The following is a 13,518-nucleotide window of genomic DNA, read 5'->3' on the forward strand; positions in this document are numbered from 1 at the left end:
GCGAGTAGCTGAGGACGCCCACACTCAATCCCTTGAAGACCATAATGTCATGAAAGCCCTCCACTGGTTAACCGCCAAAAGGTCGAGAAAAATCCCTTTTGAAGAATACCGAGAAATCCCTCCCAAACACAGTTGCGTGTAAAATAACGAAGAAGCGTCCGAGCCAAGAAATCATCCTCCATTTGTTTATCTCTTGGCTTTTAATCCAATCACGCATTTCTGTATATATATCATTCGGATCTTTCTTTTCCGTCTAAAGCTTTCAAAGCGAGTTTTTACTCTGTCTCAATTTCTCTCTGCCAACAAGACACATTCCTTCCAAAGAATCACAGATCCTTCTTCCAAAGGTAGAAACCTCCATTTCTTCTACAGATTCTCTGAATTCTTGACACCTTATAGATATACGGGTTTTGTTTCGATGTTTGAAATTATTTTCTTATAAGTTTTCCATTGTAACTCTGTGTTTTGAAACCCGTCAAATGGTCATCAGCCATGGATAGGAGGTCCAGTTGTGGGGTTTTCGTTGGTATAGACAACAGCGAGAACTGAGCAAATTTTGGTTCTGTTCAAAAACGTTGATGCTTCTTTGTCTTGCCTTTTGTTCTCTATGGATTTTTCGTTTCAATGAAAACTTGGCTTTTCAGAATAACGCTGCTAAATAAAGGAGCTTGGATTCCAGGTGTTGCAGGAGTGTTTAAGCCGGTGCTTGACGTGAAGGGGAATAAATATGTTGGGGGATTTCATAACCAGATGTCTTCTGTATGTTGCACCGATATCTATTCTCCGTGATGTTTATCTTAGATCTTCTAATTCGCTTTAGCTCGTTGCTGACTTTTTCTGATTGATTACTCTGTTGATTTTTATAACTGGAACGGGTTTTTCATTTTTTTTGATTTTGTTTATTAAATTTCTGGGTCCCAGGCTGCTTCTTGGTTATGCCTATCCCGCACTCGAGTGTTACAAAACCGTGGAGAAGAACAGGGTCGGGATCGAAGAACTCCGATTTTGGTGTCAATATTGGTAACAACCATACGCCTCTCGTTATTTTGCATCTTGTTCAATTACTGTTGTCTAATTTTGTTTTCGCTAACTGTTAAGAGGGCCCTAATTGATGGCCTTCGTGGGTTCTTTGGGGACCTTGAGGCTGAAGAACTCAAAAGGATTTTCAGATCGAAAGGTCTTGAAGGGCTTAAGGCCAGTTCAATTTGATCTCTTAAGTTCATAAGGTTACCATGTAAGCCAAGGAATTGATATAGAATTAGTCAATAATATCATGCGACTATTAGCAATACGAAATCATGTTTGACCCACTATAATGGGTTCTTGTAAATGGGCTAGATAATTAGACATGAAAAGAATTTACGAGAATTGAGTATCTCAGTTGGAGATCATGAGGATCACATGAGCAATTTGCCAATTTCAATCTATAGCTCCCATTTAGGCCATTGAAGAATGATATGTGAATTCCTCCGTCATGACAATCTTATGACGTTGTGTAAGGTTATAGCTCATCAATACAAATTCACCATACTAAATTAGATGCCTTAAATAGCACACGAACTAAATCTCACCCTTTTAATTAATTGCAGGATCATTGTGGCTATACTTACAGCTCTTGAGAGGGTGGTGGACGTATTCATGACATGGTATGCCTAGGTCTTTGATACACTGTATTTACTCGGTCTCTATTTAACTCTGTAATAAACTTATGCCATACTTGTGCGAAGGTTTCCTTTATACGGTGAGATGAAGCTGGCACTTATTATCTACCTATGGTATCCAAAGACCAAGGTAAACATCATTAGGAAGGGAGTTTCCATGGAACTTTTGTTTTTGTTTTCTCGAGGGGCGGGGTGGGGATTTTGCATAGATTTGCTACCATATTCAGTATTCACCATGGTTGTGACTGACATATTTAAATTGAAAATGTGTACAATGAAGGGAACCGGTTATGTATACGATACCCTGTTGCGGCCGTACGTAGCTAAGCATGAAACAGACATCGACCATAAGTTGTCGGAGTGGAGGGCAAGAATGTGGGATTTGGCCATTTTCTATTGGCAAAACTGCTCGGAATTAGGACAGTCGGCATTCTTCCAAGTCTTGCAGTACTTCGCTGCTGGAAGGTCCAATCACACTAACAATGAGGTAGGATTTGTCTCGTTTCACTTGTTCTGCCTTGCCTTCCAGGAGTTTCACCCACATAACCAAACCAGAGCACATGGATTAGTATAGCATAGTTACTATTTCTGTGAAAGCCTCCGTTTTAAACGCTCAATAATCTCGAAAAATTTGATGAAAGCAGGGGCCAACTCATCACAGCATGGTTTGTCTTAATCAGTCACATCGAGAACAATTTAGGATTGCTTTTCATTCATTACGAAAACGTAAAACTACCACCCAATGGGCTCCTTTAAGAACTAAACTATCATTTCCGGGCTAGTACTCGTGATTTTGAAGCTTTAACCCTATTTCCAGACCTTGAAATGTCTCATGATGAACTGACGCTTAAACAATCTTTGCAGAGGGCCCAGAATCATAGTTCGAGCACGCCCCAACCGCCCCCAAATGGTGCAACCAACAACCAAGCCAGCCGGTCGGGCAAAAACAAGTGGCCTCCGAGTCCGAGTGCCCCGCCACTGCTTGGCAGCATGTTCAACCGCGTATTTGCCCAGCCAGCTAAATCCGATGTCGCACAAGTTCACCTCAACAACCAAGTAGAATACTTGCACCCTGACGACGAGTACAACCAGGAGCGCGGCCCAGACGATTCCCCGGAAAACCATTCGAGCAAAAACTCTCACCTAAAGTTTAGGCGCTCTAAACCACACTATTGAGAATTGTACAAATACGTTGATTCTTTTCGGAAAATTTGGAAATCTTATTTCATTATTTTCTTCTTGTAATATATACTTTCCTGTTATAAGCTTCAGACATTCTCCCTGGGGTTTTCCATTGAAAATGGTGTAAAAAAAAAAACAAAACAAAACCAAATTCACACAGGAAAAAAAAAAAAAAAAAAAAAACAGAAGCTATTATGTCAAATCACTTTCACACACATACAAGTCATGGCATCGGAAGGTCGCCGTGAAGGCGGGCGATTGCCGTCAATGTGACCGACGCTATCTGCTCGTCCGGATTCGAAAGGCGTGGAGAATCCGATCGAGAAGCTCGGTCATGGCAGGAACGAGATGGCTTTGGATAAAGGCGCGGCAGGCGGTGAGGCTTGTGGAGAGTCTGAGGCAGAGGCCGCGGAGGAAGTGTGGGCCGGAGGAGCTTGGGGAGGAGGACATGGGCTGGAGGTAGGCCCATGCGGCCTGCTTCACGAGGCGGTTGCGGATTGATATCTGGTACCCGGAGTTAGCGGCGGTGGGGGACGCGACGGCGGCGTCGGAGGAGGAGGGAAGCAGGTCTTTCAAGGAGGTGTAGGCCTGAGAGGACTTGAGGGAGGAGACGAGCTCGAAGTCTAGAGAAGGTGCGGTGCCGTTTTGGAAGGGGAAGCTGTGGGAACCGTGAAGCGGCTTGGAGGTGGTGTTTGGAAGAGAGAACTTTGCGGGGACCTCCACCGGAGTGGCGATCGAGTTCCTGCGTCGTAGAGCCGAGGATCGCCTCGGCGGCGGCTGCTCTGGATTAAGCTCGGCGGAGTGGTCCATATAGAATTCCAGAAGGGGTGTAGAGAAAGACGGAGGGATTCAGCTCTCAGTAAAAAGACAATAGTTTGGCAGCGGCGGCTACCTCTGTAGCCTGTACGGCTGTTGTCTCCATCTTTTTATCGGACAGTTGGGTGCGTGAATGTGGATCATGTGTTGTGTTGTGTTGTCTGTGGTTTCTGAAATTCCCTTTCTGCCTATAACATTTCCGATATTATTCTTCTTGTTATCCCAAAATTTTAAATTTTACTTCATGAATGACGCTCGATACTATTTCCCCCTGTTAATCAAATTATATGCGGGTAAAAATATTTAATTATTATTAGGAATTAGAGCTTATATTTTGTATAAATTTTTTTTATTTTAATAATATGATATGATATGATTTGACGTACATATATATTTTCATTACAGCAGCCATGAATAATATAAATGATGGGGCTCCCCAGCCAAACAGAAATATTTTAATAAAACTACTAGACATGTCAAGACTTTTAACTCTACAGTATGTATGAAAAGCATTTATAATGTCCAAGAAATTTTGTATCATGCAACTAATCAAAAGACGAGAAAATTTGTTCAGTCTTGCAGTTGACAGAAGGTGCTGTTTCGCGTTTATTTCTTTATAGAATAGGCGACCCGCATCACTATTGTTTTTTTCTTATTAAACCTAAAATTAACAACTTCACCAACCAATAGTATCTATCACTTTGATATATAGATGAGTTGTGCTACACATAAGCCCCACACCCTGCACACCCACTTAAAAATATGTGATTTTACTTTTTTATCCTTATATTTCATATTAAATTTAATATGAAATATAAGGATAAAAAAGTAAAATCACATATTTTTAAGTGGGTGTGCAGGGTGTGGGGCTTATGTTTAGAATTTTTCTATATAGATACTCGCAATTTGTTACGATGATTATACTATAAAACAGAAAATCCTACAATATTTCGTCGCAATACCTCTTATATATGTATATATATATACAGACAAAGATGTTGGTGACGGGAATATGTGCGATATATTATAAGCTATGAGTAGGGGTGATTAACGGTCCGGTCGGGTCCGACCGGACCGACCGTTTCGGTCCAGACCGGACCGGACCGAGACTTAGACCGGTTCGGTCCGGTCCATGGTCCACGGTTTTTTCGGACCGGACCGGACCGAATGAAAAATTAAAAAAAAATTTATATATATATTTTATATATAATAATTGTACAATTAACAATATAAATTTTTAAATATATTATTAATACTTGTTAATATTCTATAAATTAACAATATTTTATATATATCTTCATTTAACCTATCACTATTAACAATATAAAATTTTAAATATACTATTAACACTTGTTAATATTCTATGAATTAATAAATATATAATATCAATTAGATAATTATATAGTAATTATATAAATTAATAATATAATTTTTATCTAATTTATTATTATTGACTATATAAAATATTTTTTTATTAAGTTTGTTACATAATCCACGTTAATAAGTCACTTAATTTAATTTAGTATTTTAAATAAATTTTTTTATTAATTATTTAAAAAAAAAAAGAAAAAAAGAGGGCTGACCGACTAGACCGGACCCCTTTGGATGTTCTGTCCGGTCCGGTCCAGTCCGGAAAAATAATGGACCGAAAATTTTCGGTCCATTATTTTTCCGGACTGGACCGGACCGGACCGTTTGCAGCCCTAGCTATGAGTATGGAGAAACTCTCTAATTATCCGGTTCTGCAGATAATGGTCCACTTGCAGCAGGATTTATAGCTGCTCTGTGTTAGTGCCTTATCTTGAGCACATGGTTGAAGTTTTTCATTCGGCAACTTTTATCCTATCACTACATGTTATGTTCAGATGGGAATACCACATGTCTGTACACCAAAAATATTTAATAATTACTGGGACGAGAGCGGCACAAAAAATTATTGGCTTAATTAATTTGAAAGCAGTTCCCAAACTTCATTAGCTCAACTATCAACTGCTAGTCAGTGTCCTTGGGTCGTTGCAACCATAATAGTAGAGATTGAGGGCCGCCTGCAATCCTGCTTATACGATTACCAGTCAGCACTTAGATTTGGTGAGCTGCAATTCAAACAGTTCTCTCCAGAATTTGAGTCGAACTATGAAGCTTTAATTGAAACCCCCCACCTTGGGAGGTTTATGTTATTCTTTGGTTTTCTTGTCTTCTAGTGCTTGAACAGTGGGGCTTGAAGGAAATAATGAAGAAGACATTAGCTGCATATTCGAGTCTACCAAGAAGCTCTTGTATTCATTGGCTGGATGTTTTCTTGGAACAATTGGACACCATTCATATTATATCATTACGTTAAGAGACAAAAATGAAAAGTAGGTAGGGAATACATGCGTTATCTATGACAAGAGAAGGTGAAGATCAGCAATTACCCGATGTTGCCAAGCAGATAAATTTTAGGCACAGACATCTACTTATCAGTTAATGGAAGAAAAAGGATTTAAAAGGAAATAAATGTGGCTCGTTACTCAGCGTTCAAAGGCATCTGTTGATCTCGGCTCGTGGGTATCGATTGCGAGTTGAAAAAGGAAGCACCCTACAGCTCTGGAAATTGCGAAAATAATAAATATAGAGTAGCTATTTGAAAGGCAACACGACTAGGTATTTGGATCTCAATCAAATGGTCCAAAAACCAAACACCTTTCTTCTACCACTTGCGTGGATTTATCCCGCTAGCTACTGTACTCCATATTTCGTGAAAATGACTCGATTGACAAGTGAGAAATTAACATGTCCAAAATATCGTCAACCAATGGCCGAAAAAGGCACTACTCAACTTGAGAGTTATTTAGTTTGCTGCCTACCATGATTTAGTTTGTGGTTCTGGACCACGCGCAGTCCTCCCTTTGCCCACCCCTATGATTGAGACGAGGGCTCTAGGCAGCCGAGCTCCACTAACCACACATCGATACACACTCAATATGGGTGAACATCTAAACCATACCATGGCTATTTTCAAATAAATTGATACATTCGATGTCTGATAATTCAAGAATTCATATAGGAATTGCAGCTGGGTGTTTTGAAAGACTCTTCACTACCCCAAACTTTGATCCAAGGAAATAATCCTACTCAGCTCCTTGTCTATTACGGTTGAATGCGTACAAAAGGAAGCAGACACAGGAAAATAGAATATAAAGAAGCGAAACCAACTAAAAATGAAGAGAAACACAAGATGGAAACATGGGAAACAAATCGAAATTGCAGTAAGAACCGAAGTGACATGGGGAACCAAAAAAAAAAACAAAACAAAACAAAAGGACGTGCAATAATTGTTAAAGAATATGAAAAAGGAAAGGTTTATATCACCATAATGGAATATCAAATGCTTACAATCACAGAGACTAGAAACATACAATTAGATCAGTATGGGGGCAGGTAATATAGCTGGATGCAACCCCATAATATCCATTACACAAACCTTACAGCATGTTAACATTTGCAACATTCCTCAATTTTCCAAATAGACACCAAGGTGCTGCAGACAAAGAATGGGTCCGCATATATAATGAGACCATGCATGTATATTCCTTGTTCCTTTCTAGCGTGTGCCCTAACTTTATCCAATGCACCCATAATAAAGTAAGCATTATACCTTCCGTAGTAAACGTTCACCATCTTAATTGCAAGAGAACCGATTTATTCATACCACGGGGCCCTCAACTGTACAGTATATGAATTAGCCCTAGCCGACATCCATTGCTTCTTCCAAAAGCTTCGCCAGCATTCATTGCCAGGCAAGCCTTTGGCATCTTTAAACAATAATTTTAACACAAAGGTCATTACCGGGATAAAGACATGAGTTTCTTGATTAAGTGCCACAGGCAAATCACATTCATCTCTGAGTGGAGTTAACAGCTGTAGAGGGCACTTCAGTGATCCCAGATATTGGAGTTTGTGGAATGGGAGTACTGACATCAGCTATCCCGAAGTCAGCATGAAGAATATCCATTCCATTCCACTCAACGCCTGCCCATAGTTGGAGTTGAGAAATTGAGCATTCACATTAGATATAAAAGGGGATAAAGAAAAAAAAAAAAAAAAACTTCTAAGTTTGATACCATCTGTTTTCCACATATCTGTTATGCTAACTTCAGCATCTGACAGAAGCCAGTAATCCGCATCATTCTGCAATAAAAAAATAGATAAAACTCAGTCAAATCATGCATATGGCTTACAATAGTTGACTCTCATTCTTCACAAATCTAATGCTATTTTGGTAATAATTAGCTGTAGGAACAAATGACTCGGAATAACTACACATACATCAACATCTGAGGGAACAATCTTCATCATGCCTCCAGTAAAATCCTGCGAAGCATTAACATCGGAGCATATTTGATGACTGGGTTGGGCCTGAGGTGCAATTTCCTTGCTGGTGCTCTTAATTTCGACCACTTCTGTGGGTGGGTTCTCATTAGAACCTGAGTTTGAGGCCACTGGGAAGCTCATGGGTGGCTCAACACCATTCATTTCCTCAAACTTCTCCTCAAATTGACTGCAAAATAATCAAACAGAGTTCAAGGGGGGAAACAAGGAGGGAGAGATAGGGAAAAAAAACGATAACATGAGGAAATAAAACAAGTAGCACCAGAACATAGAAAGGATCTCAAAGTGTTATTTCAGACAGGGGAAATAGGTCATTACCCTACAAGGTTTTCAGCCTAAAAAATAAGACATAAATACCTGACGAGGTAGACGTCAATGGGACCCATTGTGCTCCTAAGAATAATTCTATATCTCCTCTGTGGATAGTCAACAGCCTGGTGTGAATAGAAAAAGTGTCATACATTGAATAAATGCTAAACATAAAGCGTAACTTCTTTCAACTTGTATGATCTGGACTTACTTCATCTGGATCTGGGACTTCCAGCGTGGTTCCATGTGGAGCCTTAATTGCTAACAGGGTTTCATTCTGCCAAAGAAAGAAGCCTAACAAGTTAACTGAAAAGCCAAAACAATATTGAAGATATGTAGAAGGCGAAGGTGAGAAACATTTACAACTATACCAAATCAGTATAACACAGAATGGACTAACCAGTAAGCAGGGTATGCTCTTGATATCTTCTTTGGTTACAAAAAGCCACCTAATATGATGAATGTAACAGTCACCAGGGTGCAAAGCTTATAAACCATTTGTGTTTCTTTGTCCTTTAAGAATAAGTACATGGGAAAAAAGTTTACCTTTTGTTATCTTCATCTTGACTCAAATCTCTCAATCTTTCCTGCATTTCCCTGCAAAAAGTTTGAAAGCATCAGCTTGACTTAACAATTTCAAGATGGCAACATTTATTGTGTGAAAAGTAAATCAATCATACAACCTTATCTGATCATCTAAATTTTGCTCTTGCAGGGTAAGGTTTTCAACTTCTGCCTGCAGGAAAAACCATGAGAATTTTCATCTTTGGTGAAAACAAATAAATTACTTTCTTTCTTTTGCTCCTTTTCATTCTTTGTTTGTTGTCCCGATTATCATTCAATATTTACAACTGTCACTGATGGGACATCGGAGTTGTGGTCCAGAAAATTTTCAATATGGACAAGTACATACCATAACAAAAGAACATGTAAGCATTCCAAACTGTGACTAATTGGGAAAAAAAAAAAAAAACAACTTAATCCCCCCCCCCCCCAAAAAAAAAAAAAAAGTTTGCATCACAGGAATCAACAGCCACAGCTACAAACCTGTAACATAGAGGCATCGTCTTCCACCTCCCCTGGCCTTAAAGCATCAAGTCCCCTAATCAGTCATTCAACCAATTCTAACATAAGTTATCGTGTTCTTCAAATGCTAAGTAGAACCTCAAACCAAAGCCAGTCAAAAGCAAAGAAACATCAGATATTAAACATTACTTCCAATGTATTCTGTTCTTGAGCTTCTTTTCAATGAGACCAATGCCTTCTAAGACATTTGTGATGTCATATATCCGCCTCTTCTGCACCTGTATCATTAGAAACCCCCGTATTAGTATTTAGTATGACAAAATGCATAATCAGTTAGCAAAATGATAACCTCCAAAGTTCCAGCTGCTTTGTTTAGGTCAAGTATACCATCCTCTGCTTGCTTGAGCAAATTGATGAATTTTTTTGTCAACAATCCTGTAAAGTTATGGCACTTCATCAGGTTCCCACGGGTATCCGAAAGACTCAATTGAAAAAGAAAAGAAAAGATGCCAACATTTAAGATTTACCTAGGGAACTGTCATAACGACAGCTGCCAGGAGTAAGAGGAGAAGGGGAACCTGCACGGAAATATAAACTATCTTGTTAGATCATATTTTGCTAACAATGCTGGCAGATTAAAGAATAATGTCAAAACCCATTTTTAAAGGTCATATCAGATTAAAGAGTAAACAAACCAACATTGGTTGTTTCCGAGAATAAGTTTTCATCAAAGCTGATATCAGATGGTCTAAATCAACTGGGGTATAGTGGAAAAAGTGCCTCACCTGCATTTGACACAGGTGTTTGAGGCCCAGATCTGCTGCCCTTTGAAGCCTTTGATCTGTTGTATATCCTTCCACCTTTTAGAGACACCGGTGTGCTCAGGGGACTGTTAACTACACTAGTGAATCCAGGACTGGCATTCCACTCAATAGACTGAACTTCATTCTTGTCTATTCCACTCTTCCGCTTTAATTGCTGAGAATAGCCAGAGGTTTATGAACTTACATTAATGATGGGTAAGAAAACTAGTCAACCAATATATACAATTATGGTGAATCAATTTCATTATTAAATAACTTGAGTGAGATACATATTGCACTTAAATTCTAATAAGACTGGAAAATTCAACCACAATGAAGAAACTGCAAGCCGTTACAACCACAAGAATATTGAAGTATGCGAATCTACTAAATACTGGAAGTGCAGAAACATTTAAAATCATGAGCAATGAAATATTAATCTGGAAAATGTTAAGAGAAGAAATGTTAGCATATATAATGAACCACGACATCAGAAATCAGGTACAAGTATAAGCTAATCGAGCACTGATACTGAATCCTATGCTGGCTGCAGAAGAATGAAATTAAGGTCAATCCTCCATATCACTGCCAAACAGTGTACATCCAAGTGGTGATCTCGTTTTGATATAATTTCTAATGATGACTCAAAAAGGAGCGAAACAACACAAACAATCCAATAAACTTCCTAAGATGCCCAAACTTCTCTTCACGTTCATGCATGAAAAATCTTAAGGTTATTGTAATTGTTGTAGCGAAAAACAACACGATTCATAACATATGCATTCACCAAAATCATCTTTCTGAGCTCTGCATCGCAAAATGAAGCAATTACTAGCAAACAAGAAAAGCTGAGTGATGAATGCTGGAATAAATTTTCAAGCAGCGTCTTCAAGCAGCCGAATTAAACTCACTCACAGTAATCCGCTCAAATCCGGTGTCGTCCAGGTAAAGCAAAACATAGTCAAAATAACTGAACAGATTTAGCACAGATTTGCAGGCGCGCGCATATATCCTCAATACGACCATAAAGTCTGAGCGTAACTTTATAATTTGACAGAAACTCACGAAACAAACGTGAATTTCTTTCCAATTCTTAGCATTCCATCAGAGAGAAAAAAACAATTAAAAAAATTTCACCATCAATCTCGTTATGATTATCCAAAATTCGCCAATTAATTATCCTACAGGCCAAGTGAAGCGGATTGAACCTAAAATCAAATAACAAAAAGGAAATATGACAATAAACTCACGGGCGATCTAACGACAATAGCTTCGGCTTCATGATCGGCGGCGGCGGATGCTCTGCGAGAATCGGCGGCAGAAGAGAAGCGGTGGTAGTCATCGGGAGGGACAAACGGCGGCTTCGTCGACGCGAGCGCCGTGAGGTTACGCTTCGGCAGCGGCGGTGGGATCTGGACCATCCCGGTATGCGGAGGTGCCGGACGGTTAGGAGCTCGAGCGCCGCCGGACATGGATGGCCGAGTGATCGAGCCCTGAGTTTCCTCGCGTGGAGGATCTGTGAGAGGTTTTGGTAATTCGAAGCACAATCTGAGCGTTTTGGGGAAACCGGAGAGGATGTGAGCCAAAGTGAAGGGGTGTAGGGTTTTGGGAGGGAGGAATGGGATCTGAGGGTTAGAAAGAGAAGGGTTTGGGAGAAAGTGAGCAGAAAACGAGGGAAGGAGGGAATTTTTAGTTTCGGATAGATGTGGAGGGAAGCACAGCAGAAAATAGAAATCTATCTTTTTCTACTTTTGCCCTTTATGTTTTGTGTTATTATGTTCTGACCTTATCTAATTTGTGTACTTGTTTTTTTAGTCCTCTTTGGCTGCTTTTATAGATATTACTAATTAGAAACTACCTACTCTCCAAGCCCAAGGGAAAAAAAAAAAAAAACTGAACACAATAATATCCAGTTTGATTTCACACACCTCTCAAATGATCTCATCTCAATATTTAAATATTATTAAAATATAAATATTTTTTAATTTTTAATTTTTTAATCTAATTATTATATTTTTTTCAAATTTTTAAATAAAATATAAAAAATAATTCAACATTCTTAAATTTCAAAATAAAAATTATATTCTAAACTTATTTTAATTTATAATATTTTAATTTAATTTTTTTCTTTCATTTTTTAAAATCTTATAAAATTTTTAACTCAAACTATTTTATTATTATTTATAAATTTTGTATTTAATCTCATCTCATATATATAATCAATCGATACCTAAAATCATAAATATTAATTTACTTAAGAAATCGAAAAGAAATTACTCTCAAGAAAAAATTATTTTGCCATTCCGCCCATTCGTTTAATTGATTTGTTGTGCAGATTTTGCCTATAAAGAAAAAGATGTACTATTAAGGTTGCCCACCTCAAAAAGTAATCATTTATGTTTTGACTTTTTAACTACTAGTTCTAATATTGTTGTCCACACAGCTTGATCCGGTGGCTTTCCATACGGGGATTTGTGCTGACAAACCCATTGGTGAACATGCCATGTCTTGTTTATTGCCCTCTCCTAAGAATAAAACGTATGGAGAAGAGACTCAGGAGAGTTTTTTCATCTTTGTTCCATTACTATGACAACAGATAACAGAAGAAATCAAACTTTAATAAATCTCATTCTAATTAATATAAATAAAATGGAAAAAACACCATTCGATGCTCCATACTCTATAGACTATATAGTATGGATTTAGGGCATTAGTACAAGAAAAAGGGAACGGCAGCGCGTGATTTGAATTTACCCAAAAATATGGGGCATTACTAAAAAAAAAAAAAAAGATAACAACCGACGAAAAGAACAAAATCTAAACAAATAGGCGAAGCGATACGCGCCTTTAGTTGTCTTCACCTCAAACGGCTCTCCTATGTTATGTACTATGTAGTCATGTTTTCACCTCTATCTTTCTCCGTACCATGAAATTCCAACCCGTGCAAAATGCAAATGTTGTTGTTGTTGTTTTTTTTTTTTTTCATTTATTTCCCTTAATAATGGTACAAATGTTGTTAATTTATGACGTGTACTCCCCGCCGTTTATTTTATTCGGAGTTTTTATTTTTATCAGTGGGTTTGACCGTACCAAGTCATCATATTAGATTATAATGTTTTTTTTTTAATCACCAAATGCATTTTATGTTGAAAATAGTACCTCACATACACACATGTACACCCGCGTAATCTTCTCTCCCTCTTTATCTTCAGCAACTGCAAGCCATTTTTTTTTTTTTATGGAAGCCATTTCTCTTCATTACTAGTGAAGCCTGTCGTACTTGGCCGGATCAAACCTTCATTTTTAGATAAAGAACTGATCAAGCATCCGGATGCTTATCAAAATGATGT

The 13,518-nt window shown here is 38.3% G+C and overlaps 3 protein-coding genes across 5 annotated transcripts; 1 reads left to right on the plus strand and 2 right to left on the minus strand.

Annotated features, from left to right (window-relative positions):
- The first annotated feature begins 135 nt into the window (after positions 1 to 135).
- On the plus strand, positions 136 to 3,026 carry LOC108985301 (putative HVA22-like protein g). 3 transcript variants are annotated; one of them, XM_035688941.1, is made up of 8 exons: positions 136 to 347; positions 491 to 574; positions 680 to 759; positions 922 to 1,020; positions 1,590 to 1,646; positions 1,728 to 1,791; positions 1,942 to 2,148; positions 2,526 to 3,026. In XM_035688941.1, the coding sequence occupies exons 3-8, from the start codon at positions 728 to 730 to the stop codon at positions 2,835 to 2,837; spliced, it is 771 nt and encodes a 256-aa protein (XP_035544834.1). In that variant the 5' UTR covers positions 136 to 347; positions 491 to 574; positions 680 to 727; the 3' UTR covers positions 2,838 to 3,026. The 3 variants fall into 3 exon arrangements, with proteins under 3 accessions (XP_035544834.1, XP_035544832.1, XP_035544833.1); XM_035688939.1 differs by lacking the exon at positions 491 to 574 and having other exon boundaries at positions 137 to 347; positions 645 to 759; XM_035688940.1 differs by lacking the exon at positions 491 to 574 and having other exon boundaries at positions 137 to 347.
- A 75-nt stretch (positions 3,027 to 3,101) lies between these two features.
- Positions 3,102 to 3,961, minus strand: LOC108985302. The gene has a single exon (XM_018957555.2). It carries the CDS (start codon positions 3,651 to 3,653, stop codon positions 3,123 to 3,125), a length of 531 nt encoding a protein of 176 aa, XP_018813100.1. The 5' UTR covers positions 3,654 to 3,961; the 3' UTR covers positions 3,102 to 3,122.
- A 3,020-nt stretch (positions 3,962 to 6,981) lies between these two features.
- On the minus strand, positions 6,982 to 11,863 carry LOC108985303 (transcription factor E2FA-like). The gene is made up of 14 exons (XM_018957556.2): positions 11,419 to 11,863; positions 10,151 to 10,343; positions 9,893 to 9,943; positions 9,715 to 9,800; positions 9,555 to 9,643; positions 9,387 to 9,441; positions 9,023 to 9,075; positions 8,886 to 8,936; positions 8,740 to 8,788; positions 8,551 to 8,616; positions 8,388 to 8,464; positions 7,968 to 8,199; positions 7,763 to 7,829; positions 6,982 to 7,670 (listed from the first exon to the last, which is right to left on the minus strand). The coding sequence occupies exons 1-14, from the start codon at positions 11,638 to 11,640 to the stop codon at positions 7,537 to 7,539; spliced, it is 1,425 nt and encodes a 474-aa protein (XP_018813101.1). The 5' UTR covers positions 11,641 to 11,863; the 3' UTR covers positions 6,982 to 7,536.
- Positions 11,864 to 13,518: the final 1,655 nt, after the last annotated feature.

The sequence above is a fragment of the Juglans regia genome, chromosome 3 (assembly GCF_001411555.2).
Source record: "Juglans regia cultivar Chandler chromosome 3, Walnut 2.0, whole genome shotgun sequence".
In the NCBI taxonomy this organism is placed as follows: domain Eukaryota; kingdom Viridiplantae; phylum Streptophyta; class Magnoliopsida; order Fagales; family Juglandaceae; genus Juglans; species Juglans regia.